Source organism: Belonocnema kinseyi, chromosome 5 (genome assembly GCF_010883055.1).
Source record: "Belonocnema kinseyi isolate 2016_QV_RU_SX_M_011 chromosome 5, B_treatae_v1, whole genome shotgun sequence".
Classification (NCBI taxonomy): domain Eukaryota; kingdom Metazoa; phylum Arthropoda; class Insecta; order Hymenoptera; family Cynipidae; genus Belonocnema; species Belonocnema kinseyi.
Window position 1 is genome coordinate 136,790,219 of NC_046661.1, and position 27,233 is coordinate 136,817,451.

Sequence of the window (27,233 nt, forward strand, 5' to 3'; positions counted from 1 at the left end):
AAATAATTTTCAGTGAAGTTCCTACCGAAATGCAGTACCTAAACGTACTTTATTGTACCCTAATAAATCTTCCAAAGTTTCAGCTCGATATTTTATTTACAATAAAAGTTTTTAGGTTCAAAAAAACATTCAGTGAACGGAAAAAGTGAGGTCGGTAATATAGGTATTTAGCTGTGTCACATGCCCTTAAGGCTACTGTTGCTAATGAATTACAAATTTATACCAAAATCTGACATTGTTAATTCTTATTATTTTTTATAAAATAAATTTGTTGTTTCACCATACTTTTTTCAAACTTATTTCTTACAAAACTACATTATATAAATTTGATAGACGTATTTGGAATTTAATAATAAAATTTAGTATAATTATGAGTTTAATTTTGTTTCTTGAGTTCAAAAATACTTCAAAATTAGTTACTCCAAGTTACGATTGAAAACAATCATAAGTTCTCGCAGCTAGAAAAGAATATTTTAACGATTTTTTTTTCACTTACTATTACTCGCATTTTTTACAAGATATCGAGATTCAATTATGCTATGCATAAAACCGATTGTCATTATAAATAATATAAATTATATTAATTTCAAACTAATTTTGCCTATTCCTGCCATGTAAAAACAGGCTCGAAAGACTCCCAGTGCCATTTACGCAGAGGACGGCCTTTTACCAAAAAAATTTAAAAAGAGATGAATCTTTTTTTTCAAAAAAGATACTTTTATTTCAAATACAAAATAGGCGAATACATCCAAAAAGAGCAATTTTGTACGAAAAAGCTGAATATTCTACATGAAATTACGAATCTTTAAAACCAAAAAATCATTTTTTAATAAATAATTGAATTTTCGGCAAAAAAAGATTACTTTTTGACCGAAATTTTCAATGTTCACAAAAAAAAGGAATTTGCAATTGCAGAGATTTTTTTTAACAAAGTAAACAAAAGGTACTTTTATTTTTAATTCAAAAAAGATGAATTTATCCAAAAAATACGATTTTTTTATCAAAAGTGTTCATTTTTTAATCAACAACGAAAAAGTATCTGAATTGTCATATTTTGAAGCTAAGGAGAAGAATTTTTCACAAAAAGTTGAATTTTCAACCTAAAATTATTAATTTTCAAGAAAAACAGTTAATTTTTACACAAATAGGCTTAACTTCCTATCAAAATAATTGAATTTTCATTCGAAAAAGATACATTTTCAGTAAAGAAGATTAATTGTTTACCAAAAAAAAAGATTTTTCATAAAAATAGATGATGTTTCAACCAGAAACAATTTGTCGGTTAAAAAAGAAAAATTATTTACCGAAATTTACAAATTTTTAAGCTAAGAAGAAGAATTTTTTACAAACCATTTTGATTTTGAACTAATGGTTTTCATTTATTTATCAAAAAGACGAATTTTTATTTCTAAAAAAGTTTATTTTTCAACCAGAAACAATTGGTCGATCAAAAAAGAAAAAGTATGCATTTAAATTGTTAAGTTTTTAAGATAAAAAGAATTTTTTGCAAAAAAGTTGATTTTTAGGCCCGAAATGATTCATTTTCAACAAAAAAGTTAATATTTAAACAAATAGTTAAATTTTTTTATCAAAATAATTGAATATTCAATTCAAAAAAATACATGTTCAACAAAGAAGATTAATTGTTAAAAAAAGACTAAGTTTTATCAAAATAGTTGATTATTCAACTAGAAAAAATTTTTCGATCAAGAAAGAAAAAGTATCTAAATTGTCAAATTTCTAAGCTAAAGAGACGAATTTTTTATGAAACAGTTGAATTTTTAACCTGAAATTATTAATTTTCAAGAAAAAAGTTAATTTTTAAACAAATAGGTGTAACTTTTTATCAAAATAATTGAATTTTCAATGCAAAAAGATAAATTTTCATCAAACAAGATTAATTGTTTATCAAAAAAGACGAATTTTCATAAAAAATTGATTTTTCAACCTGAAACAATGTTTCGATCAAAAAAGAAAAAGTATGCATTTAAATTGTCAAATTTTTAAGATAAAAAGAAGAATTTTTTTACAAAAAACTTGAATTTTCAACTTGAAATTATTAATTTTCAAGAAAAAAAGTTAATTTTTAAGCAAATAGGTTTAACTTTTAATCAAAGTAATTGAATTTTCAATCCAAAAGATAAATTTTCAACAAAAAAGATTGTTTACCAAAAGAGACGAATTTTCATAAAAATAGTCGATTTTTTAACTAGAAACAATTTTTCGATCAAAAAAGAACAAGTATGCATTTAAATTGTTAAACTTTAAAGCGAAGGAGAAGAATTTTTACAAAATGTTGAATTTTCGACCCGAAATTATTAATTTTTAACAAAAAAGTTAATATTCAAACAAATAATCAATCTTTTATCAAAATAATTGAATTTTCAATTGAAAAAGATACATTTTCAACAAAATTATTAACTGTTCATCCAAAAAGACGAATTTTCATTTTACAAACTTGATTTTTGAACCAGAAACAATTTTTTGATCAAAAAAGAAAAAGTATGCATTTAAATTGTTAAGTTTTTAAGATAAAAAGAAGAATTTTTTGCAAAAAAGTTGATTTTTAGGCCCGAAATGATTCATTTTCAACAAAAAAGTTATTATTTAAACAAATAGTTCAATCTTTTACCAAAATAATTGAATTTTCAATCCAAAAAGATAAATTTTCAACCAAGAAGATTAATTGTTTACAAAAAAAACGAATTTTCTTTTAAAAAAGTTTATTTTGCAAGCAGAAACAATTTTTCGATCAAAAAAGAAAAAGTCTACATTTAAATTGTTGAATTTTCGACACAAAATGATTAATTTTTAACAAATTTAATATTTAAACAAATAGTTAAGTCTTTTATCGAAATAATTGAATTTTCAATCCAAATTTAACAAAGAAGATTAATTGTTTACCAAAAAAGACGAATTTTCATAAAAATAGTTGATTTTTGAACTAGAAACAATCTTACGATCAAAAAAGGACAAAGTATACATTTAAATTTTTTAATTTTGAAGCTAAGGAGAAGAATTGTTTAAAAAATAGTTGAATTTTCGACTTGAAATTATTAATTTTTAAGAAAGAAGTTAATTTTTAAACAAATAGGTTTCAATTTTCTATCAAAATAATTGAATTTTCGATTTAAAAACATACATTCTCGACAAAAAAGATTAAGTGTTTATTAAAAAGCACGAGTTTTCATTTTAAAAAATTGATTTTTCAACCAGGAACATTTAGTCGTTCAAAAAAGAAAAAGTATGCATTTAAATTGCCAAATTTTTAAGATGAAAAGTATTTTTTACAAAAAAGTTGAATTTTTGATCCGAAATGATTCATTTTCAACAAAAAAGTTAATATTTAAACAAATATTTTAAGGTTTTAATAAAATAATTAAACTTTCCGTTAAAAAAAAATACAGTTTTAAGAAAGAAGATTAATTGTGTGCCAAAAAGACGTATTTTTATCAAAATAGTTGATTTTTTCAACTAGAAACTATTTTTCGAACGAAAAAGAAAAAGTATGTATTTAAATTGTCAAATTTCAAAGCTAAGGAGAAGACTTAGTTACAAAACAGTTGAATTTTCGACTTGAAATTATTAATTATCAAGAAAAAAGTTAAATTTTAAAGAAATAGGTTTAAATTTTTAATCAAAATAATTGAATTTTCAATTCAAAAAGAGACATTTTTAACTAAGAAGATTAATTGTATACTAAAAAAGAAGATTTTTCAACTAGAAATAATTTGTTCATTAAAAAAAAGTATTCAGCGAAATGTTTAAGTTTCTAAGATAAAAAGAATAATTTTTTACAAAAAAGTTTAATTTTGAACAAATGGTTTTCATTTATTTATGAAAATAATTAAATTTTTAATCCAAAAAGATACATTTTCAACAAAGAAGATTAATTGTTTATCAAAAAAGACGATTTTTCATTAAAAAAGTTGATTTTCTAACCAGAAACAATTGGTCGATCTAAAAGAAAAAGTATTTGTCAAATTTTTAAGCTAAGAAAAAGAATTTTTAAAAAGATGGCTGAATCTTAGACCCAAAATGATTAATTTTCTTCAAAGAAGTTAATATTTAAACACTAAAAAAAGACAAAACAATTTTTCGATTAAAAAAGAAAATCTATTAATCTCAATTTTCAAATTTTTAAGCTATGGAGAAGAATTTCTTACAAAACATTTGAATTTTCAACCTGAAATTATTCATTTTCAAGAAAAAAAGTTAATTTTCAAGCAAATAGGATTGACTTTTTATCACAATAATTGAATTTTCAATTGAAAAAGATGAATTTTCAACAAATAAGATTAAATTTTTACCAAAAAAGAAGATTTTTCATCAAAATAAATTATTTTTTAATCAGAAATAATTTGTCGATTAAAAAAGAAAAAGTATTCAGCTAAATTGTCAAATTTCTTAGATAAAAAGAAGAATTTTTTACAAAACAGTTTAATTTTGAACTAATAGTTTTAATTTATTTATCAAAATAATTAAATTTTCAATCTACAAAGATACAGTTTTAATAAAGAAGATTAATTATTTATAAAAAAAGACGAATTTTCTTCAATAAGGTAATTTTTCAACTAGAAACAATTTTTCGATCAAAAAAGAAAAAGTATGCATTTAAATTGACAAATTTGTTAGCTGAGGAGAAGAATTTTTTTTTAAACAGTTAAATTTTCACCTGAAATTATTAATTTTCAAGAAAAAAGTTGATTTTTAAACAAATAGGTTTAATATTTTATTAATATAATTGAATTTTTAATTCAAAAATATAGATTTTCAACTAAGAAGATTAATTGTTTACCACAAAAAAAGATTTTTCTACCAGAAAAAATTTGTTCATTAAAAAAAAGTATTCAGCGAAATAGTCCAATTTATAAGATAAAAAGAAGAATTTTTTACAAAAGGTTTAATTTTGAACTAATGGTTTTCATTTATTTATCAAAATAATTAAATTTTTAATCCACAAAGATACATTTACAACAAACAAGATTAATTTTTTATCAAAAAAGACGAATTTTCATTTAAAAAGTTAATTTTCAACCAGAAACAATTGGTCGATCTAATAGAAAAAGTATTGATCTAAATTGTGAAATTTTTAAGCTAAGAAGAAGAATTTTTTACCAAGGAACAACGTGAATTGAAAAATACTTTTATTTTTAATAAAAAAAAAACAATTAAATTCATTTAAAAATTGCATTTTTATCGAAATAGTTTATTTTCTTACCAAAAACGATTTGTCAGACAAAAGGAAAAATATTCAACTAAATTGACGAATTTCTGAGAAGGAAAGTATTTTTTACAAAACAGTTGAATTTTCACCTTAAAATTGTTAATTTGCAAAAACAAAATTTTTTTAAACACAAATTGTTTAATTTATTACCAAAATAATTGATACTTTAATCCAAAAGCAGAAATTTTCAACAAAGAAGAAATATTATTCGTTTACTAAAAAAAACGAATTTTCATCAAAATAGTTCATTTTTCAACCAGAAACAATTTTTCGATAAAACAAGTATGAGTTTTTCTACCAAACACGATTTGTCGGACAAAAGGAAAAATATTTAACTAAATTGACAATTTCCTAAGATAAGAAGAACTTTTTACATAACAATTGAATTTTCCACCTGAAATTATTAATTTTCATCAAGAAAAATTAATAAAAATAAATCAATTAAAAATAATTGATATTTTAATCCAAAAGGAGACATTTTTAACAAAGAAGAAATATTATTCGTTTACTGAAAATACGTATTTTCAACCAAAGAGATAAATTTTGAAACAAGGAAACCAAAAAATGCTTTTATTTTAAATACAATGAAAATTTATTTACCCTAAAAAGGCCAAATTTGTACTACAAAATTAAATTGCCGACCTGAAATTATTAATTTTCAACATAAGAATTAATTTTAAAATAAATTGTTCAATTGTCAAATTTTTAAGCTATGGAGAAGAATTTTTTACCAAACAGTTGAATTATTGACCTGAAATAATTAATTTTTAACAAAAAAAGGTAATGTTGAAAGAAATAGTTACATTTTTTATGAAAATAATTGAATTTTTAATCCACGACGATACATTTTTAACAAAGAAGTTTAACTGTTTTCCAAAAAATACGAATTTTCTACCAAAGAGAGGAATTAGTAACAAAGTAAATTGAAAAATACTTTGATTTGGGATAAAAAAACACTTGAATTTATTCAAACATCCACATATTCATGGAAATAGTTGATTTTTCAACCAAAAACGATTTTCCGATAGAAAAAGAAAAATTATTCACTTAAATTGTCCAATTTTTAAGGTAAGAAGAAGAATTATTTAGAAAACAGTTGAATTTTCGAATTAAAATTATAAATTAAAGATAAGTTAATTTTAAACAAACAATTAAATGTTTTACTTAAATAATAGAATTTTCAATTTAAAAAGATACATTCTGAACAAAGAAGAATAATTTTTTACCTGAAACTATTAATTTTCAACAAAAAAGTTAATTTTTAAATAAATGGTTCAATTTTTTACCATAGTAATTGATATTTTAATGTAAAATGAGACATCGTTCGACCTCGAATTCGACAGTTTCTTAACATAAACCATGAGTGCGTAAACACGCGCAGCCATCAAGGCTGAGAATTGAAAAAGTCAGACCTACTTTTTGTGGCGCCATCTGTTGGATTAGTTTTACTGACATTTCCCCTCTCGATCGTAAGAAAACTACTACTACATACACATACACGGGCGTGGCAAGGGGCTGAGATGAACCTACGTCTTAATTCCCAGATTTGTCGGGCAAGCTCGTCAGTGCTCTGTGAAACTTTTCCCAATCAATCATAATATTTTTGTAAATATTTACGGAAAAAATGTGATGAGCGGTTTTAGACTTATCATATCGAATTCGTCAATTCTTTCTCAAAATTCGCACACTATTTACAAAATTACATCAATGTCCAATGAATTTTTTTCACAGCGTGCCCAGAGACAGCCCGCGGAAAGAATGGTTAGAATGGGTGAATGAGACCCTAGTTAGAAGAGATATAATAAGCCACAGAAATACGAGAGTCTGCAGGAAAAAATTCATGGGCGTAAAAGAAGCTAGGGAAGTATGCCAGGACAGAAAAGTATGGCGGCAAATAGTTAATAAAAAGAGTATCAGTAGAGTAAATGATGCCTAAAACAAAAGACCTTGTATACTAATGGACCTAAGTGGGGATCCTCACATGACAACTTTGTGGTGATCTTCACTTGGGATGATTGCAAGAGAGATTGATCAGCAACATTTGTCGGAACAGTGTTTTGGAGCGAACGTGGTATTTAAATAAATAACACGAGAATTTTGGATCAATCTAAAAAAATTGATATACCTTCCTCACATTACTCCCTTCCCCACCGAGTAAGTCACGCCTATCCCGAAAGGGAAATGGCTTAATGGTGTAATAATGAGAATAATTTTTTATTAGGAACAAACGACCTACCAGACCTTTTCCCATTGAGTTTAAAGAAGAGGAAGATTTCATTGAAGGAGACGAAAAAGAAGATTTAGATTATGAACCAGAGAATATTCAGGAAGATGATTACTCTTCGGATTCTGATCAGTCTCTAGTTGAAGATGACGAAGCCATGCTTGAAGACGTTGACGAAGATTCACAGTGGTATGTCGGTAAAAGTAGTGACACCTTGTGGGTTTATTAGCTTACACAGGGACTTATATCCATGTTATTTGCAGTATTAATACAATTACGCTCATTTGTAAGAACCTTTACCACACATTTTGATTTAATTTGATATGTTATGTATTTAGAACCATATTTGTTGTATTCATGTCCAATTTCTTTACATTTTTGCATATGGTAATTCCCAAAAACAATGGTGCAAGGACTGGCAAACTGCTTTCGACATCCTCGTTACAAGGAAAATTGTTTTCTTGAAAGAATTCAATCAGTGTTGACTGAATTAATAATATTTCTTGAGACATTTCTTTTTTCTCTTTTCTGTTTTCTTTTTCCACTCTCTTTTAATAATTAAAATTTGAAGCTTCCACACGCATATAGTACCCTGGGATCAGCCTAACCATGATCGAACCGGATCATTCCGATATCAAATGAGCAATGCGAGCTCAGGGAACAAGTCGCCAAACTAGCTATCCTGCAGACCCACGCTCTGATTCATATTCGAGCCCTAAGGTCCGAAAATTTTCTAAACAGGACCCATCTTATTGGTTGCTAATCGTGGAAGCATCATTCACGCAGTCGCGAATTTGAAGCAAAAAATTTAAAGCTAAAGCCCCAATTGCGCAATTAGATCCGGAAATAGTCGCCCACGTAAAAGATATTATCGACGCTCAGCCCCCAAAATTTGGGCAGTGAAATTAAAGCTAGACTGATCACAACTTACTCCATTTCAAATAAAGCTAGACTACGGCAATTTCTAAAGGGGGAGGTAGTTATCGATTGAAAATCTTAGCTTTTATTAAAACGTCTTAGAAGCATTATTGAGAACGCGTGCAGTGACAAGTTTTAATGTCATACTTTTTAGACCAAATCCTCGGTTTAATCCAAGGAAATCTTAGCCTTGTTTCAAGTTGACGACCTGACAGCCCTTGCGACTCTGGCCGACAAGGTCTGCACGAGGCCTCAAATTCCTCTGGTTTCCTGGCCTTCGCAAAGCTCTGCCATTTCTAGCTCGGCTAATGTATACGCGAAAGCAGCCCCTTAATCCCCCACAGATTGCTTAAAAGTCATTATTTTCTGACTTTCAATGCAAATTGAAACGCTGTGAAAAAATTGTCCCACCTTAAAAATCAAGGCGGTCGTCATCGAAATCAATCAAAATCTCGTATCCCGCAATAATAAGAGAAGTGATCTGTGTTATTACCATGCTACGTTCCGCATTAAAGCACGCAAGTGCGAAACAATATGCGCCTGGAAACCACACGGAAAGCCTTCGGAACACGAGGAGGGCTCTATCGAGTGAAGACTCTCTAGTTCAGATATTCGATATTCAGATATTTCACTAGTTCCGATCGATGCGCCAACTAAAAATTCTAAACCCAGTGATCTCGTATTATTCGCAGCTAACGATTTACGAGCCAACACTTACGTCAAGAAACGCATTACTGTCAACTTGGATTTTCATCGCGAATTCACTTGGGATTTCGCCATCGCCTTAGTTCCCTATCCAATAATTAGAGTAGATCTGTTGGCTTGTTTTAAGCGGTTCCCTCGATATCCGACCGAGTTAGGCGTTTGCTCCCAGACAAACTAGTCGCAGACAAAACCAATATATCTGGCCCGCAAAAAAATTGCGAATTGCGTTTCTGCGGTGATTACCATAGGTTGAACGCCATCGTTTCCGACAGGTACCCTGTCCCGCATCCAAGCGACTCCCCTGCGATCCTGTCTGACAAGAGAGTATTCTCTAGAATTGTTCTTTAGATGCAACATCATTATATCCTCATTGCACCCACAGATATCCCATAAAACGCATTTATCACCACTTTCGAACTCTTAGAGTTCACGAAAATGATTTTCGGATTATGAAATGCAGCTCAAACCTTCCAACGGTACATTCATCTAACCTTGGATGATCTAATCGCTTTTTCAAACGACAAAGAGCAGGAGAGTCATTTGAAGACCGTGTTTGAATGGCTAAAAGAATACTCCCTCCGCATAAACATCGCTAAGTGTAAGTTCGTCCAACAAAAGCTGAAGTTTTTAGGGTGCATTGTGAACCGACACGGTTGCGAAAAACCGTCGTAGAGCTCAGGATATTTCTGGAAATGATTATTTTTTAAACGAATCGCGCAAAAACGACAAGAGGATCATTCCCTGGACGACCGAGGCAGAAAGTGCGTTCGAGCAGGTGAAACAGGATCTGGCTAACACGAAACTCCTCGCCTAACCTTCCCACAACTCCGAGACGCACCTCGTAACCGACGCCTCAGACTTCGTCATAGGATCCTCCCTCGCACAATGGTTCGATATGGAGTGGAGACCGCTCGCCTTCTTCTCGAACTACTTTATGTACTTCCTGGAGGGACAAGCCTTCAAGGCTGTCACCGATCATAAGCCTCCAAGTTTTTCCTTCACGAAAAAATTTGAAAAGGCGTCGCAGCGCAACAGCATCAACTGTCGTTCATTTCACAATTTACGACCCCCATCGAGCATCATCCTGGGACCGACAACATTGTTGCTGATACTTTTCAGTAGCCAAGAGTCTGATGAGGAATTAAAAATCCTCCTGAAGGATTCCAAATCCTCTCTGAATCTCAAGAAAATCCAATGGGACTCGGGGAAGTCATCAATTTACTGCAACTTACTTGGAAAACCCCTTCGTTCTTATATCCCAGCAGACCTCCGAAAACGCCTCCGCCTGGCTATTCATGCGCCGAAACATATTGGATTGTTGAAAACAGTGCACAGCTTGTCAGCAGTCTAAAGTTTCGCGCAATGATTAGCTCCTACCTGCTGATTTTGTGGCACCAGACGGCAGTTTTCGCCATGTGCACATGGACATCGTAGGTTTACTGCCCCTAAGCAATGGATTTCGCTACTGTCAATCGATGATTAATCTCTCCTACTTATGCCAGAAGCAGTACTACTCCCTGACATCGAAGGCCATACAATCTGTCTAGCTATCTTCGACCATGAAATTTCTCGTTGCGGTACACCAGAGACCCTGGCAATAGACCTGGGTAGCCAGTTTGAAGCACAAGACTTCAAAGCCGTATAACAACTTATAGGTTGCATCCGCATCCGCACTGCCGCTTACCACCCTACCGTAAACGGCATGATTGAGCGATGACCTAGATGCCTCAAAGCAGCATAATATGTCATCCCGACCAATGGTGGTTCCAATTCCTCTTGACCCTCTTTTTAGGACTCAGGTTGAATGTTTTAGACGTCGGTTCGTCTCCCTCCAAATTCGTTTTTGGCACCACGCTAAAAATTGCCGTGAAATTTGTCCTTCCTGACGAGTTCGCTTCAGATCCGCATGTATTTATCGAAAAATTCCGAGAACAAATGCGGAAAATAAAGACGATTTTAGACGTTCACGAATGTCAGCGGAAACTTTTTCTGTTTAACGACTTAACAGATCGCTCGCATGTTTTTATGCGCATTCATGTACGGTAATGTACGGTAATCTTCCACTCTCTGTGATGAGAGAGCTTAAAGCTCGTTAAAAGGTGCTAGCGAACTTACATAAATGCAAGCGAAATTCGAACTCAAATTAATCAAAGTAAAGTTTTATAAAGAAAATAATGACAATGCAGTGGAAAAATGAATCCTGGATTGCAGTTCATTGAAAAGCTGAACTGCAAAGTCCGAAAGTATTATGGGAAAGGAAAAAGGTAGGTTTATCAGAAAGGTAAGTTTTAAGCAACAGTAAAAAATACCTTACATGATATTGATCAAAACTTACCTTCCAACCGAATCGTTTGTTGTATCTTTTATAATATTTTTACACTCTGCATTTCAACGTTTCATCAAGTCACAGTCCACGTTTCAGATTTCACTTTTACTCGATCTCTTAAGTGATGAATCAAATCATCTAGTTGGTAGTTAAAAGAGTCCCAAATAAGAAATAAGTGTCAAAATTACAGAAGACAAGTTAAACAGTAATAGACTTAAGACATTTGATATAATTTTTTTCAAAATCAACGAACAGATTTATAACCAGTACAAAAAGTTAGTCCAAATTAAAAAAATCTTCATACATCAATTTTTTGCTGAGGTATTGACACGGTTAGCAATTCGAATACGTGTATTCCATTCCAACGCAAACGCTTAGCATGCGGCAGAGCATTCCCCACCTAGCCTCTACTAGGCACGGCCCAGTCGGTTTCGAATTTCCGCTTCCTGTGAAGAATCAGTTCTTCGTTTCGATTCATCGGAATCCATTCCTGGAACCGATATATCGTCGAAATCGAATACGATTCCGACCACACAGCTAACAGATAATAAATTTTCGCAAGTAAGAGAGAAATAAGATATTTTACCTTCTACGTTTACAAAAAAAAAACAAAAGAGCTTCAATTTGAAAATTGTATAATTCAACGAAATTTTCTAATAAAACCCTTTAAAATCAATTGAAACTTGTATTTATTTAATTGTTCTTAATTTGCGCAAAAAGCCTCTCCGAATACTGCTCGTGTACAATTTAAATGTTAATAAATGTGAGCCTTTTGAAAACTAGGGGAATATTGGAATCGATATCGAAGAATTGATTCCCACTTTCGATTCTTCGATTACGTGATTCAGACACGATTGATTATTGCCAAAATAATGGCATATTTAATATATATATATATATAGGTTCGTTGCAATAAAACAAAAGGCTGCTTTTGCTAGTTTTAAAATTTTGATACTTGAACAGTGTTTTCTAATTGTGGTTTCACATATATAAGCATTTACTATATATGCTGAAACTACAAAAGTCACAAAATAACTTTCAAGTAGCATTTTCTGCGCAGCATTTCATAGGGCGCCCGTACTATGCTCTTACAAAATAATGATATATCTTCTTTTAGTATTCAATGGCTCAGTTTCGCCCAAAGGAGTTTATGATATACTAATGCTACTTTAAGAAACGATAAGAATGTAGAAAACTTTAATTGTATTTTCCTTCTTCGAGAATTAACTTCAAACTTCGAGCGGTTACCTAATGACGACCCTCTTTCTATTGTTTCTCGTTGCGCATCTTTTTATTCTTCTGACCGACCTGATTCGTCTGACGGATCTCTTTCGCCTATCAGACCGTATTCTCCAGACAGGCGGTCTGCTCCTGTCAGGCTTTATTCAGCTGACATGCGGTCTTCTCTTGCCAGACCTTGTTCTTCGAACAGGCGGTCTTTTCCTACCTGGACACCAATTCGTGCCAGATCCAGATCTCCTGCTACGAGGTGCAATGCAAATACCTGGCTTTCTTCTTCTAAATGACCTAATTGTAAAATTAAAGAACTTGAATAACTTAAATTTATTCGACTTAATCCTAATAGGAATCCGCACAGGCTATTTTTACTTCAAAAATACACTTTTCCTGCTAATAAAACATTTTATTTATCCGCAGGACGTAATAAGTTTGTGCCCATTAAAAACTAAGGATAATTTGTGTGAAAATAAACATGGAAAGGGGCGTTTATACTCCATTGACTCGATATGAGATCAAGGAAGGTTAACTGGGACCCCACCACTTAATCGTATGTTGTTTTCAAATAGAAAATGTAAATCCTCGTGTAAATTACAATTCTTCACACTAGAAACTCAGTTCAAAAAATTTAAAGATGAAAACTAATATATTTGTCATTATTCAATGCACTTACAAGAGCCTGGCATGAAAGACGAAACAAAACTAAAAAAGAATGCTGGATACTGATCAGCTAACCGAGTGAACCACCACAACAATAAAACTACTGGCTCACATTCGAGTTCGCATGGGCTCGATCATATATATTTATTAAATTGAAAAAAGCAGGTTAAACAACTACCGCGTGGTCCCACTGAGAGCAAGTGCTATCTATAAAAATGACACTGGCTGCCAGTAGATAAAAGAATAAAAAAAGACGTTTCTGTCAATTTCATTCAGAATCGTCAATATTAGCTGAATCTAGTTGACACTCAAGATTTCTCTTCAAAAATACCCTTAGAATACGATTCAAATATTACTTTTTAAATACCACCCCCACAAGGCTTTTTCATAGGGTCCCAAAAAAACCCTATAAGTGAAAAATGGGCTTTGAAAGTTTTGGCGCCAATTATGAATATTTGAATTTTTTTAAATGCAAATTTTTTCTATTACATAAAATACTACTACTTAGATTATTCAATAAATACTCGTCATATTAGCGATAAGAATGACAAATAAAAGCGATAAGAAGAAAATCTTTGCTCAGAAATAAAAGTTTTTCAATGTATAATATTCTTATATATTTCATATTTTTATTGTAAAAAATAAACTTTTCAAAAATACTATCAAAAGTAATATTTTAATTTTTAGAAATAACTACGATCATAAAAAATACGATACCTAGTGAAAGTTGTGCATGTGACCTAGGCCCAACAAATTATTTAACTTTATTAACACACAAATCATATTTCCCATTAAACTCCACAAAATTTATAAGTGGTTAAAAATTTTTCTGGTTAATGAAAAATTGGAAATTCGCTTAGCTGTAGAGAATATTTTTTCCATGAAAATAAACTTTTATTCATTAAAATCTCATGATGATAGCGATAAGAATGACAAATAAAAGCAATGAGAATAAAAGGTTTCGTCAACGATAACAGTTTTCAATAAAACCATTCTTGTATGTTTTAAAATTTTTTAGTGAAAAGTAATTTTTTCTCTTTCCAGCAATAGCATCAACAATAATATTACAAGCCGTGAAAGTATAATTTTTTTCGGCCTAGGGCCGAAAAAATTATTAACTTTTATGAACAATTAAATAATGTTGTGCATTATAATCTACGAAAATTGTAAGTGGTTTAAACGATTTCCGGTTAAAATTCGTATTTTTATCGCTTAATGAATTGTAAATATAACAGAAAGACGTTCTTAGGATCGTTTAAACAAAGAGATAACAGCAATTGTATGTATTATATATATTAGCGAGGCACAAGAATAATCATTAGTAACATTCTTAGTCAAATTCTTCAGTACTATATTTATCAGTATTATCTTGGCTTTCAAGTATGAAAATTGTCGATACAAGTCTGCTGTTTTTATCCTTGGCAGTTATCCTTTACTCTATTGGTAAATCAAATAATATAATACATTACATTACACAAAATTTTAAGCAATAAAAAATCAACCGCACCAGAATTTCAGGCTTCCTTGGGCTCTTCTTGGGCACCATTACTGATTTTCGGGTTCTTTTATTTTTGACAAAAAACGTACTTCCGTGGTGGATGTGCTGGCAGCCAACGCCAATTTAAATTAAAAAAACAACCCTGTCTCCTAACAACTACCCTTAAAATAAAATAAGCACTTAAACAAAATATAAGTATTTCAGAATTTTAGGTTTTTTGTGCTCTTTTGGAATACCAATACAGATTTTTGAGCTCTTTTTTTTTATAAAAAAAGGAAATTTGGGATGGAGGTGTTGGCAGCCAACACCACAGTTACAGAAAATTTGGAAAATTTAAAAAATTAACAGCGCTAGAATTTTTGGCTATTTTTTTGCTCCCCAAAATACTCACAAATTATTTTTAAAATATGGTACGAAAACAACCCATAACACTAACACGTTCACATAACTAAATATAGATATTAATCAAAGCCAACAAAATTTTTATTAAATTAACAATACTCACCACAGACAATTATTCAAGACCCCTAGGAAGAATCTAGGAACAACCCCTTTCACAACTAATTAAGCAAGCCCACCTTCCAACAACTAAAGCCGCTGAAAAACCGTAAAAATTCGAAATTAAAATATTCCCTACAGACATATATCCAAGAATTCAGTATATATATCTATCTCCACAGTAATATTACGCAAACCCTATGAACTCCCCCTAACTCATTTAACGGACCAAGTCTCCGCTGCCTTTAGTAGTATTTCACTACCCCTAGTTACCACCCCTATTAAATTTAAAAATCAAGTCCTAACTGTATTAAATTTAAACCGCTAAAAAAATTGTTAAATTAAAAATAATCACCCCGGACAACTGTCTAAGACTCTGATTAATATATCTATCACAGCAGTTATATTCTACGACCCCTAAGAATTACCCCTCTCATATTTCACGAACCAAGTCACAGCTGGAAACTTTTTTTCAGGTAGTTATTTTTTATTTCAATTTTTTTACGGTTTTAGTTGAAGGCAGTTGAGGTTTGGTTCGTTGAATGTGACAGGGGTAGTTCCCAGGGATTGAAGTATTTTGTTTGAAGTATTTTTTCCGTTCTAGTTGATAAAAGATGAGATTTGGTTCGTTGAGGGTAGATACTGTGAGGGTAGATATATCAACTGGAGACTAGAAAATTTATGTGTGGTGATTATTTGTAGTTCAATTTTGTTTATGGTTCTAGTTAAAGACAGCTGAGACTTGGTTCGTTAATTGTGATATGGGTAGTTACTAGGAGTTGTCGAGTTAATGGTTTATGGATTTTTGGTTTAAGACAGCCGAGCAAGGTTTGGCCAAATGCGTCAGGAGTTTCTTTTTATTTTTGTTTTTTATTATTACTCTGAGATTGTGTGTATAATTTAGAGTTTTGTGGAGGAGAATAGTAGGACTTTTTTCATTGGAGAATTTTTCGGCTGTGATTTGTGGACCCAGCAAAACCCAGCCGCCAACACCTTCATCCTAAGTTCCCTTTTTTTAGAAATAATAAAGAGCTCAATAAATCGGTATTGGTGTTCCAAAAGAGCACGAAAATAGATTTATATTGTTTGAGAACCCAAAAAAGCCCGAAATTCTGGCGCTGTTGAATAAAAAAAATTAATTTTCTGTAATGAAGGTGCTGGCTGCCAGCACCTCCAAACAAAAAGTCCGTTTTTTTAAGAAAAATAAAAGAGCCTAAAAATCAGTTTTGACGCTAAAGAAGAGCCCAAAAAGCCCAAAATTATCGAACAGTTGATTTTTTTTGAATCTTTAAATATTCTGTAGTGGAGGTTTTGATGGCCAGCACTTCCACTCAAAACTCGGTTTTTTGAGAAAAATTAGAATAGCCCAAAATTAGGAATCTGTGCCAAAGAAGAGCCCAAAAAAGCTAAAAATTCAGACATGCATACATTTAGTTTGATTGCATATTTTATTTTAAGGGCAGTTTCAGGAATTTTTTTTATTCTTTAAATTTCGGCAGTGGAGATGTTGGCGACCAACACCGCCACTTAAATGTCGATTTTGTGAGAAAACTAAAAGAGCATAAAAATCGGCAGCCCAAAATTATGGCATGAAGAAAATATTTAAATTCCGTTGTAGAGGTGCAAACGGAACTCAGCTAAAAGATGATAAGAATGTAGAGAAATTTAATTTTATTTTTCCTTCTTGTAGAGTTAATTTCAACCTTCGATTGTTTTCCTGATGGCTATCCTATTCTTGGTGTTCCTGATTGCACAACTTCTGATTCTTCTCAACAAACTGATTCTCGTGACAGATCAGTTCCACCTGCCAGGCCTTATTCTCCAGACAGGCGGTCTTCTCCTATCTGGACACCACTTCGTGTCAGATCTAGATCTCCTACCGCCAGGTGTATTGTACCTACCAGGCTTCCTTCTTCTGATGGATCCGGATATGAACTTGAAGAACTTGAATTTATTCGGCTTATTCCTAATAAGAATCCGCACCGGATATTTTTGCTTCAAAAATACACTTTTGCTGATAATAAAGTACTTTATTTAGCCATTGGACATAATAAGTTTGTGCCTATTAAAAACAAAGAACAAATTGTACTATCAACATTTGGTGGTGAGGTATTTGCCATATTGGAGAACAGTAACTTGCTGGCTGGAATTTATGGTCCTGGCAAAAGACGGGTGAGAGTAAACATAGAAAGCGGCGCGACTACCCAAATGACTCGAGGGGAAATCAGGGAAGCTCAAGTAGGACCCCACCACCCAATCATTTGTTGTTTTAAAATAGAAAATATAAATCCTCGTGTAAACCACAATACTCCAGACCAGTAACCCAATTTAAGAAAATTTTAAACTTGAATATAATATATTTGTCATTATTTGAAGACGGCTTTGAATGTTAAAGTACTTTATAACTAAAAATAATAATAAAGAGCTAATGTATTTTGTTTACCATAGCTTAAATCTTTGGTCAATGCCCTATCCAAGTCTTCAGAAATCATGGGTCGCAACCCGTACCGATAATAATCATTATGATTTTTTAATACTGTAGCGCGTTGAACTTGGTCCCAGTAAAATGTCACAAGCTCCTGGCACGAAATGTAAAACGAAACTACTGTATGGATTATATATTATAGATGACTCTTTGTGAACCAATAATAATTTTTGGCAACACTTTTTAAAGCCTTTTTAATTTGGCTTAGTTATAATCTACAAAAAGTTCATAATTGAGAAAATTGCACTATTCCTGAACAGGTCTGTAATTGTTGGGGGATTATTTCTGACGCTGTTGTTCAGGACGGCCATATTTATTCTCGCATTTCCCAGTGGGCACAAAATTTGGCGACGTCTTTACGACATCGTCACGACATCTTTACGAAAAATTTACGACATCCTATGTCCATGTCGTTAAGGCGTCTTTACAATATCGTAAATATGTCGTATGACCTCACGATGTCTTTACGATATCGTAAAGAAACTGTAACGACATGGACATAGGATGTCGTAAAGTTGTCGTAAAGATGTCGTAAAGACGTCGCCAAATTTTGTGCCCACTGGGAAATGCGAGAATAAATATGGCCGCCCTGAACAACAGCGTCAGAAATAATCCCCCAACAATTACAGACCTGTTCAGGAATAGTGCAATTTTCTCAATTATGAACTTTTTGTAGATTATAACTAAGCCAAATTAAAAAGGCTTTAAAAAGTGTTGCCAAAAATTATTATTGGTTCACAAAGAGTCATCTATAATCTATAATCCATATAATAGAAAGGCGAGAAATCACACGTATGACCACGTCCCACGACCGTGACACGGGTGGCTAGAGGGCACAACCAAATCGCAAAGAAAGGCCGGTGAAACCCTCGTATGTCTTAAAGAAACGGAGCGACCCAAGGATGGCAGCATTCTGCATTTCGGTTGTTCAAAAATGCATTGTAAACCTTTTTTTTTTAATTTTCATACATATCACCCTAAAATTTGATCAAAATCACAAAAAAATAAATCCATTTTTGTTGTTAAAAATATTATATATAGAGGTGGCGCAAGGCCCATGAAGTTTAACACGCATTTTCCATTGAAAAAAACGTTTATGTGAATTTTGTTCTGAATCGTAAATATTAGCTGAATGAAGTTGAAAATCAAAATTGCTCTTCGTAAATAGCCATAGAATACTAATGAGGTCACCCCCATAAGTCTGTCTTATAGATTCCCAAAAACCCCTTGAGTAAAAAAATGGGGTTTGCGAGTTTTTGGCGCTAAATATAATTATATCCAGTTTTTAAAATGCAAATCTTACCTAGTACTTGAAAGACTACTCTATACTCATAATTAGATATTTCCATCAAACAATTTATTTTTATTTTTAATAATATTCTATTTGCATAATGATAGAAAGTTGCGTTTCTTTCTGAAATTTCAAACTATTTTTTACTTCGAGTGATATAATAATGATATAATTTCAGCAAAAATGATTCTTCAAATATATTATTATTTTTAATAACTATCTTCATCAATATCATTTTAAGTTAGTTGAGGGTTTTTTCTGAAATTTACAGACGTAGTCATGCCATCTACTCCTTATTATTTCATTCTTTGTTTTTGTCGCTTGTATTAACTTTAAACAAATAGTTAATTTTTTTACTAAAAAATAATTGAATTTCCAATTCAAAAAGATACTTTTTCCACAAAGAATATTTATTAGTCCCCAAAAAGGACGAATTTTTTACCACAGTAAGGAATAAGTGACAAAGTAAACCAAAAAATACTTTTATTTTAATTAAACAGTTGAATTCCTTAAAATACTGACGAATTTTCTGCAGAAAAAAGTTGAGTTTTTAAACCAAGACGATATATTTTCTACAAAGAAGAATAATTGTTTACCAAAAAAAAGACACATTTTCATAAAAATATTTGGGCTTTCAAGCAAAAAAGAAAAAATTCAACGAAATCGTCGACTTTTTGTACTAAAAAGATTAATGTTTTACGAAAAAGTTGAATTTTAACCTGACATTATTAATTATTAGGAAAAAAGTTAAGTTTTAAATAAATAGCACAATTTTTTAAAAAAGCTTTGAAATTTTTGCCCGAAAAGGAACATTTTTAACAAGATTATTTCTTTACCACATGCGACCAATTTTGGACAAAATAGATTATTTTTTTCACAAAGTAAACAAAAAATACTTTAATTTAAAAAAAAACAGTTGAATTCCTCAAAGCAAAAATTTCTGCAAAAAAGTTAAATTTTCAACCAAGAAGATACGTTTTCTAAAATGATGAGTAATTGTTCATCCAACAGACGCATTATGATCAAAAAAGTTGATTCTTCTAACAAAAAGAGAAAAAAATCAATTAAATGGTCAAATTTTTAAGCCGAAACGATTAATTTTTTACAAACCAGTTGGATTTTCAACCTATCATTTACAACAAAATTATTTTCAACAAGAAAATTAATTTTTAAATGCACAATTTAATTTTTTACACAAAAAATTAATATTCAACCAAAAAAACCCAGCATTTTCAAGGAAGCATTTTTTATTTTTTTTATTCGAATTTTTTAGTGAAAAAAATGATTATTTCGAAATTTCTACCCAAAAGGATACATTTTCACCAAAGAAGATTATTTCTTTACGAAAAAAGACGATTTTTTTATCAAAAAGATGAATTACAAAGTTAACCGAAAAATACTTTTATTTTAAATAAATAAAAGTCTGTATCATATATCATTTCACCTATGCTATTTCGTATGCTAACAAACTCTGTACTTTTACTTCCCCTCATATTTTTATAAAGCAGTTTTTTTGCTTTCTTTAAATTCATTTTTTTCGTCTCTTCTTCTGTTTCGATTTTATCTTCACTTTCCTTGACTAATTGTTTAACTATCCTCTTTTTGTGTCTGTAATCAATTTCACGTATAATTCTCCCCTAATAGCTAACGTCTGTGATGTTCAACTTTCTGAGATACGCTAGTTTCTTTTCAGAAACGACTGCGCAGATTTCATCATTCCACCATGCATCACCAAACATTCTTCCTGCAATCACAGTACGACACACTTCGATCAAACTTCTAAAAATGATATCTCGGAACATAACCAATGCGCCCCCTATGTCCTTATTGCTTACAAGCCCCTCCCAAATTGCCCTGTATATACTTTCGTTTATTTTATTCTGAAAATCTAGTCGCACTTCCGGTTTCTGTAGGTTCTCAATTTTAATTCACGTTTGTTTCGTTTTCTTGTATCTCTTTTTTCTCTATCCCTAGCCTAAGTTTATTTTGGAAACCAAACTCACATTCAGAACTACTCATGACCCTTTTACGAGATCTGTTAAAAAAATACGCGGATTGAGGTCATAAAAAAATGTACTTTATTTGGAAGTTACACGTCTGGGTCTCCTTCAAAATACACTCCTCCCCAACGCACACACTTATCCCAACGGTGTTTCCACTTGTTGAAAGAGTCCTGGTACGCTTCTTTTGTCATGGCTTTCAGCTCCTTCGTCGCATTTGCCTTAATCTCCGAAATCGTCTCAAATCTTCTTCCTTTGAGGGTTTTTTTTAGTTTTGAAAACAAGAAAAAGTCACAAGGAGCAAGGTCAGGTGAGTATGGGAGATGGGGAAGAACAGTAATCGAGTGTTTGGCCAAAAAATCACGAGTTCTGAGTGCTGAGTGAGCTGGAGCGTTGTCGTGATGGAAAAACCAGTTGTCACTTCTCCACAGTTCTGGCCTTTTGCGTCGGACGGCGTCCCTCAGACGTTTCAGTACTTCAATGTTAGTAATCTGGTTGACTGTGGAGCCTTGAGGGAGGTACTCGTGTTTGAACAACACCCTTAGCATCAAGAAAAACTGTCAGCATAACCTTGACATTCGACCGAACTTGGCGAGCTTTTTTGGGTTTTGGGGACGTTTGACCCACCCATCTGGATGATTGGACTTTCGTTTCAATGTCATAACCATAAAACCATGATTCATCACCGGTTATAATTCGTGACAAAAAGTTGTCATCTTCATCTGAACGATCAAGCAGTTCCTGTCAAACCCGGACGCAATTGGCTTTTTGGTCGTCGGTCATCAGGCGTGGGACAAATTTCGCAGTGACGTGGTGCATCTTCAATTTTTTGGTCAAAGTCTCGTAACAAGATCCAACTGATATCCCATACTCTTCGGCAAGCTCCCTAATGGTCAGACATCGATTTTCGCGCACCAGGGTGCTGATTTTGTCAACATGTGGCTCGTCAGTTGACGTTGAAGGACGCCCAGGACCCTCATCATCGTCAATCGACTGTCGGCCACCCTTGAAACGTTCGTAACACTTGAAACATGCAGTACGCTTTATGGCAATAACACCGTAGGCCGTGTTGAGCATGGCAAATGTTTCAGTTGCAGATTTCCCGAGTTTCACACAAAATTTGACAGCAATTCGTTGCTGTTTCAGGCTGTCCATTTAACAATCCGACAAACAGAAAAAACACTCTTTACTTAAAACCGTGTAGCTTATCAACAAATGAAGATATCTGCGACTGGAATGCCGCGTTTTAAACAGCTCATCTGTACGAACTTAGCGACACCAAGCGGATTTTCCTGAAACCAACTCGAGCCGAGGAATTCAAACAGTCCGCGTATTTTTTGAACAGAACTCGTATATTTGACTAGCTCTCTTAGTATTTCATCCGAAACAGCAAAGTCAATTATAAAGTGGCTATTTCATATATACCAGGTGACATATGGATGATTTTATGCCGAAATCAAGTTTTTGTAATGAACAGGCCCTTTTCTAAGCACAAGCCAACTAATCTAACTCCGTTATTTTTTTCTTAAACCCCAAAACTACCCAGTACTCTTTCTGTGTTCTGAATTTGGATACCCGTCTATCCATTTGCATCTCCTAGCAAAGTTATTTTTTGACCATCATAGTGGGGGAAAATGAACAAAATTCGCTAGCTGCCACAAATCTTTACCGGTCCGAATGAAATTTCGTTTGAATACTCAGAAGACTAACCTCCTTAACGTACACCTGCAGAGAAGACGAAAACAAAATCTATTTTGCAAATATACACATAGAAGGGTATATCTTTTTATTTCTTACGTATCAGCCATAATGAATACCTATTAATAATGACTAAGTTTAAACTAAACTACTTTGATGCAAACAACATAGAAGTGAGTGAGATAAGTTGAAAAAGGGACGAGTTGATACAAAGAATATTACAAATCCATGCGCTTGTGCTGGCTCGAGCGAGCAATTGGAGTATTTGCGTCTTTCCGCGGCGTATTTCTTCAGGTGGTTTTAAAGTGAACGAACAGTTTGGTGCTGACTCAGGTTATTACCTACGATTTTGGGTGTGAAAATTAAAATTTTCCTGTTAAATTTGAGTGGGGAAAAGTGATATAAATACTATTTGAGAATAGTCACCAGCAGGAACATTCTGTAAAACGTTATTCTGTGAGTAATAGATACTATTCTCATTTATCTAGGTACCTTATTTTTTAGATTAAAATTATTTCTTGAAAAAAAGATCCTACTCCATCTTCACTCCATTGGGAAACAAACAACAAAACTTCTGATTTCCGGTCAGGTGCTTTTCCAATTAAGCTATTAGAGGGATCAGAATAAGAACTCTTAATTGAAGAAAATAACGCTAATTTTTAGCTAGGTGTTAATAATACAAGTAATTATTTTAAAATTTATCTGTTATATCATCATAGATTGTACCTTACCGACAGTAGATCAACCCTCCAAACCATGAAGGCAGAAAATCTACATAATATCGATCAAGTTAAGAATCTTCAATAACAGAAAATGATTAACGTCTTAATAAGACTAGATGGAAAATAATATTTTCAAATTAAAATCATTTCGTGAAAAAAAGATTCTACTCCATCTTCACTCCATTGGGCCATCGGGGGCAAGTTGATATAAATAGTTGGGGGTAGCTTGATATTTTCGAATTTGATTTATCTATGTGGAGTAGATTGATACATATTGAGTTATTTTATAAAATATTTGTATAGAGGATATACAGCTGTTTTTAATTAAAGTAAGCTTAATATTTTAGTAGTACAAGGTTGTAGGTTTCAAAATGTGGTAGTAGTTATTTAAAAAACACAACCCATATCTTAACAAAAAATAAAAACTCAAAACTGTCTCAACTAGCCCCACTCCACCTTGCCACCAACCGGAAGCCCACATATTCCAAACATAAATATCCTTAGTTTAAAAATCCCAAGCCTATAAACCCCAATTTCACAAAAACCAACTCCGCAAAATACCTGCCCTAAAAACCCTTATCCCGGAAAACTTAATTTTACAATTTCCGAGGTCACATATTCCAAGCCTGATTCATGGCTGATACATAAGGAAAAAAATATACCCTTATATGTGTATATTTACAAAATCAATTTGTTTTGTCCTGTCTATAGATGAACGTTAAAGAGGACAGTCATCTGAGTATTCAAACAATATTCCATTCGGTTCCGTAAATATTTGTGGGAGCTAGCGAATTTTGTCAATTTTTCCCCGATCGTCTCAAAAATTTTGAAAATGGTTTGACTTTTTTCATTTGTATCCAAATTAGCTGGGTAACCAACATGAGCTTCAGTTCTTGATAATTAAAGAATCTACTAGACGCCAATTTAATAGAATGATTCTTTCTAAAATGACCTTGCTCACAGGTATAATACATACATACGGACAGAAACATTCGTAAAAACCGGTTTTTCGGTTTCAAGTGATCTCAAAACACTGGAATTTGACCAAAAAAAAATATTGTAGTTCTGAAAAGTATAATTGAATTTATTTTTCCAAGATTTGCCTTCACTTACAACTACCATGAAACTGAAATTTTATGAATAGTGACATAACTGACTTCGTTTGTTCAAGCCAAATTTCTTTAATAGTTTATATATTTAAACAAACTTTTATTTATTTTACTCTACCATACGTATGGAAAGTTATGCATGTGGCATAGACCCCAAAAGTAATTCATATTTAGGATAAAGTTCCGAAAAACGCTTACCTCCGATTAATTCGAAACCTCGTATACCTATGTATTTTGACGCGCTGATCACGAATATGATTGTGAAAATACCCGCAAATTCGATGTTCATGGTGAAACCCATGAAAAACCCAGAAAAATCACGTATTTTTACGTTTATCTCAGTGAATAGTGGAAATTTATAAAAAGCTTCAAATAAAAGTTGCAGATCGTGAAAGGTTGAGTCTAATTCTGCGACCAGTCAGAGGGGTGCCTTCTCGCCCCCATGAGACGCTGGAAAAGGGGTCGTTTGTGACCAAGGTTTTTTCTGAGACCAGTCACAGGGGCGTCTTCCCGCCCCCATGACACGTTGGAAAGGAGGTCGTGTCTGACCTAAGTTATTTTTGTGACCAGTCATTGGGATGCCTTTCCACCCCCATGAAACGCTGGGAAGGGGGTCGTGTATGACTTAAGTTATTTCTGTGGCAAGTCATAGGTGTGCTTTCCCGCCCCATTCACTATTCAATAAGATAAATGTAAAGAAAAGAACATTATTTTCATGAGCTTTTCATGGTTTTCACCATGAAAATCAAATTTGCGGGTATTTTCACTATCATCTTCGTGATCAGCGCGTAGAAATACATAGGTATACGGAGTTTCAAATTAATCAGAGGTAAGCGCTTTTCGTAACTTCACCCCATATTTATTATCAAATAAATAAATTTTCTATTATAGTCTGCAAAATTTGTGATTGGTTTTAAAAATTTTCGGTTGAAATTCGTATTTTTATCGATATGTGATTTTTAGAAATCGCATTACTATTCCTAAACCGCGGTTAAGGTAACACATTTTTTTTCTTCACATTAATTAATGAAATGTAAATATCACAGAACTACGATCTTGAGGCCTGTACAAATAAAGAGGTTACTATTATGGTATATATTATATTATCTAATTACGCACCAGAATAATCATTAGTTATACTCATAATCAAAATCTTCAGTAACATAATCAGTGTTTCCTTTAATTTGGAAAATGAAAATTGTCGACACGCTCACTTTGTTCATATCCTTGGCAGTTATCCTTAACTCTATTGGTGAATATAATAATATAATACATTTTTAATTTAAAAAGCTTTTTAAACCTTTCCAGGAATGAGAATTTGTCTGACCTAATTTTTATTTCTATTTTTTCCAAACACTATTTGAATTGTTCCGAAGTAGTCAATCTTATTTTAATCTTCTCCGCTGTATTGCCTCGAAATTAGGACGCCCTTTGCAAAAGAAGACATATAGAATTATTTCGCAAACTGGGCGGGAGGGTCTGAATTTCCACCAAATCGGAGCAGTCAGTCCCGCCCATTTCGACCGGGTGTCCTATAAAAAGGGTAATTTCGCGCAGAAAATGCTACCTGAATTTTGACTGCAAGTATTTGTAGTGTTATCATGTAGAAAAAGAGACCATATGTTTGAAACCAACGGTTGGGATGGATATCCATAAAATGGCGGGTCGCACCTTGAGATTCGTTCATTTCTATATTTGGAAAAAAATATAAATCGGCCGGAACTGCCTTTTTCGAAATATTCAATTATTTTTGCAATTGTCAAATAACAAGTTTCAAACTTTCAGAAAATATACCCCTTTCCACTGTTAATTTATTTAATTTTAAAATTAGTTAATTAAGTTATTGAAAACTAAACTATTTTTCAACTAAGATGGGTGATTTTTCTGAAAAGGAGTTTTACTATCAAGTACACTTAGCGGCAAAACGAGTTTTGATTACTAAATTGCATGAAGGTGAATTCAAAACGACGATATGTTTTTTCATAATAAGTAAATGAAAAAACTCCGTCAATTTACAATTCATGAAATCAGGAGCGAGAAGGGGGATGATTTTTTTATTTAACAATTACTACTACTGCAATTTTAAAAATGCTAGGCTAAAATGCACATCAAATAACCCGGTTTTTGCTGTCATTAATAAAAGTTTACACACTTACAATACAAAAATTGGAAGTCAAATTTCAGGTAGCATCTTCTGCTCAAAATTTCATAAGGCGCTAGTACTACGCTCCTACGAAATGATTGTATATTTCCTTTCAGGATTTGGTGCCTCCGTTTAGCTAAAAGCAGTTCATGATACACCAATGCCACTTTAAGAAATAATAAAAATTTAAAAAAATATAATTCTCTTTTCCTTCTTGTAGAGTTGAGTTCAAACTTTGAGAGCTTACCTAACGGCGAACCCATTCCTGGTATTCCTCGTAACGGAACTTCTTCTTCTTCTTCTTCTTCTGACCAACCAGATTCTCCTGGCAGAACTTTGCCGTCTGTTAGACATTCTTTTCCAGACACACGGTATTCTCCTAACTGGACCCCGATTCGTGCCAGATCCAGATCTCCTGCTGCAAGATGCAATGTACCTACCAGGCTTCCTTCTTCTAATGGATCTGGATATGATCTTGAAGAACTTGAATTTA

The 27,233-nt window shown here is 32.3% G+C and overlaps 1 protein-coding gene across 1 annotated transcript; it reads left to right on the plus strand.

The window, feature by feature from the left end:
* Positions 1-7,454: 7,454 nt before the first annotated feature.
* On the plus strand, positions 7,455-17,652 carry LOC117173194. The gene is made up of 2 exons (XM_033361619.1): positions 7,455-7,640; positions 16,983-17,652. Exons 1-2 carry the CDS (start codon positions 7,598-7,600, stop codon positions 17,612-17,614), a joined length of 675 nt encoding a protein of 224 aa, XP_033217510.1. The 5' UTR covers positions 7,455-7,597; the 3' UTR covers positions 17,615-17,652.
* Positions 17,653-27,233: the final 9,581 nt, after the last annotated feature.

Excerpts from the sequence above, each read along its gene's own strand:
- LOC117173194 (XM_033361619.1), top strand. The coding sequence starts at position 7,598 with ATGACGAAGCCATGCTTGAAGACGTTGACGAAGATTCACAGTG. Across the intron at positions 7,641-16,982 it reads GTTGACGAAGATTCACAGTG|AGTTAATTTCAACCTTCGAT; the intron begins GTATGTCGGTAA and ends TCCTTCTTGTAG.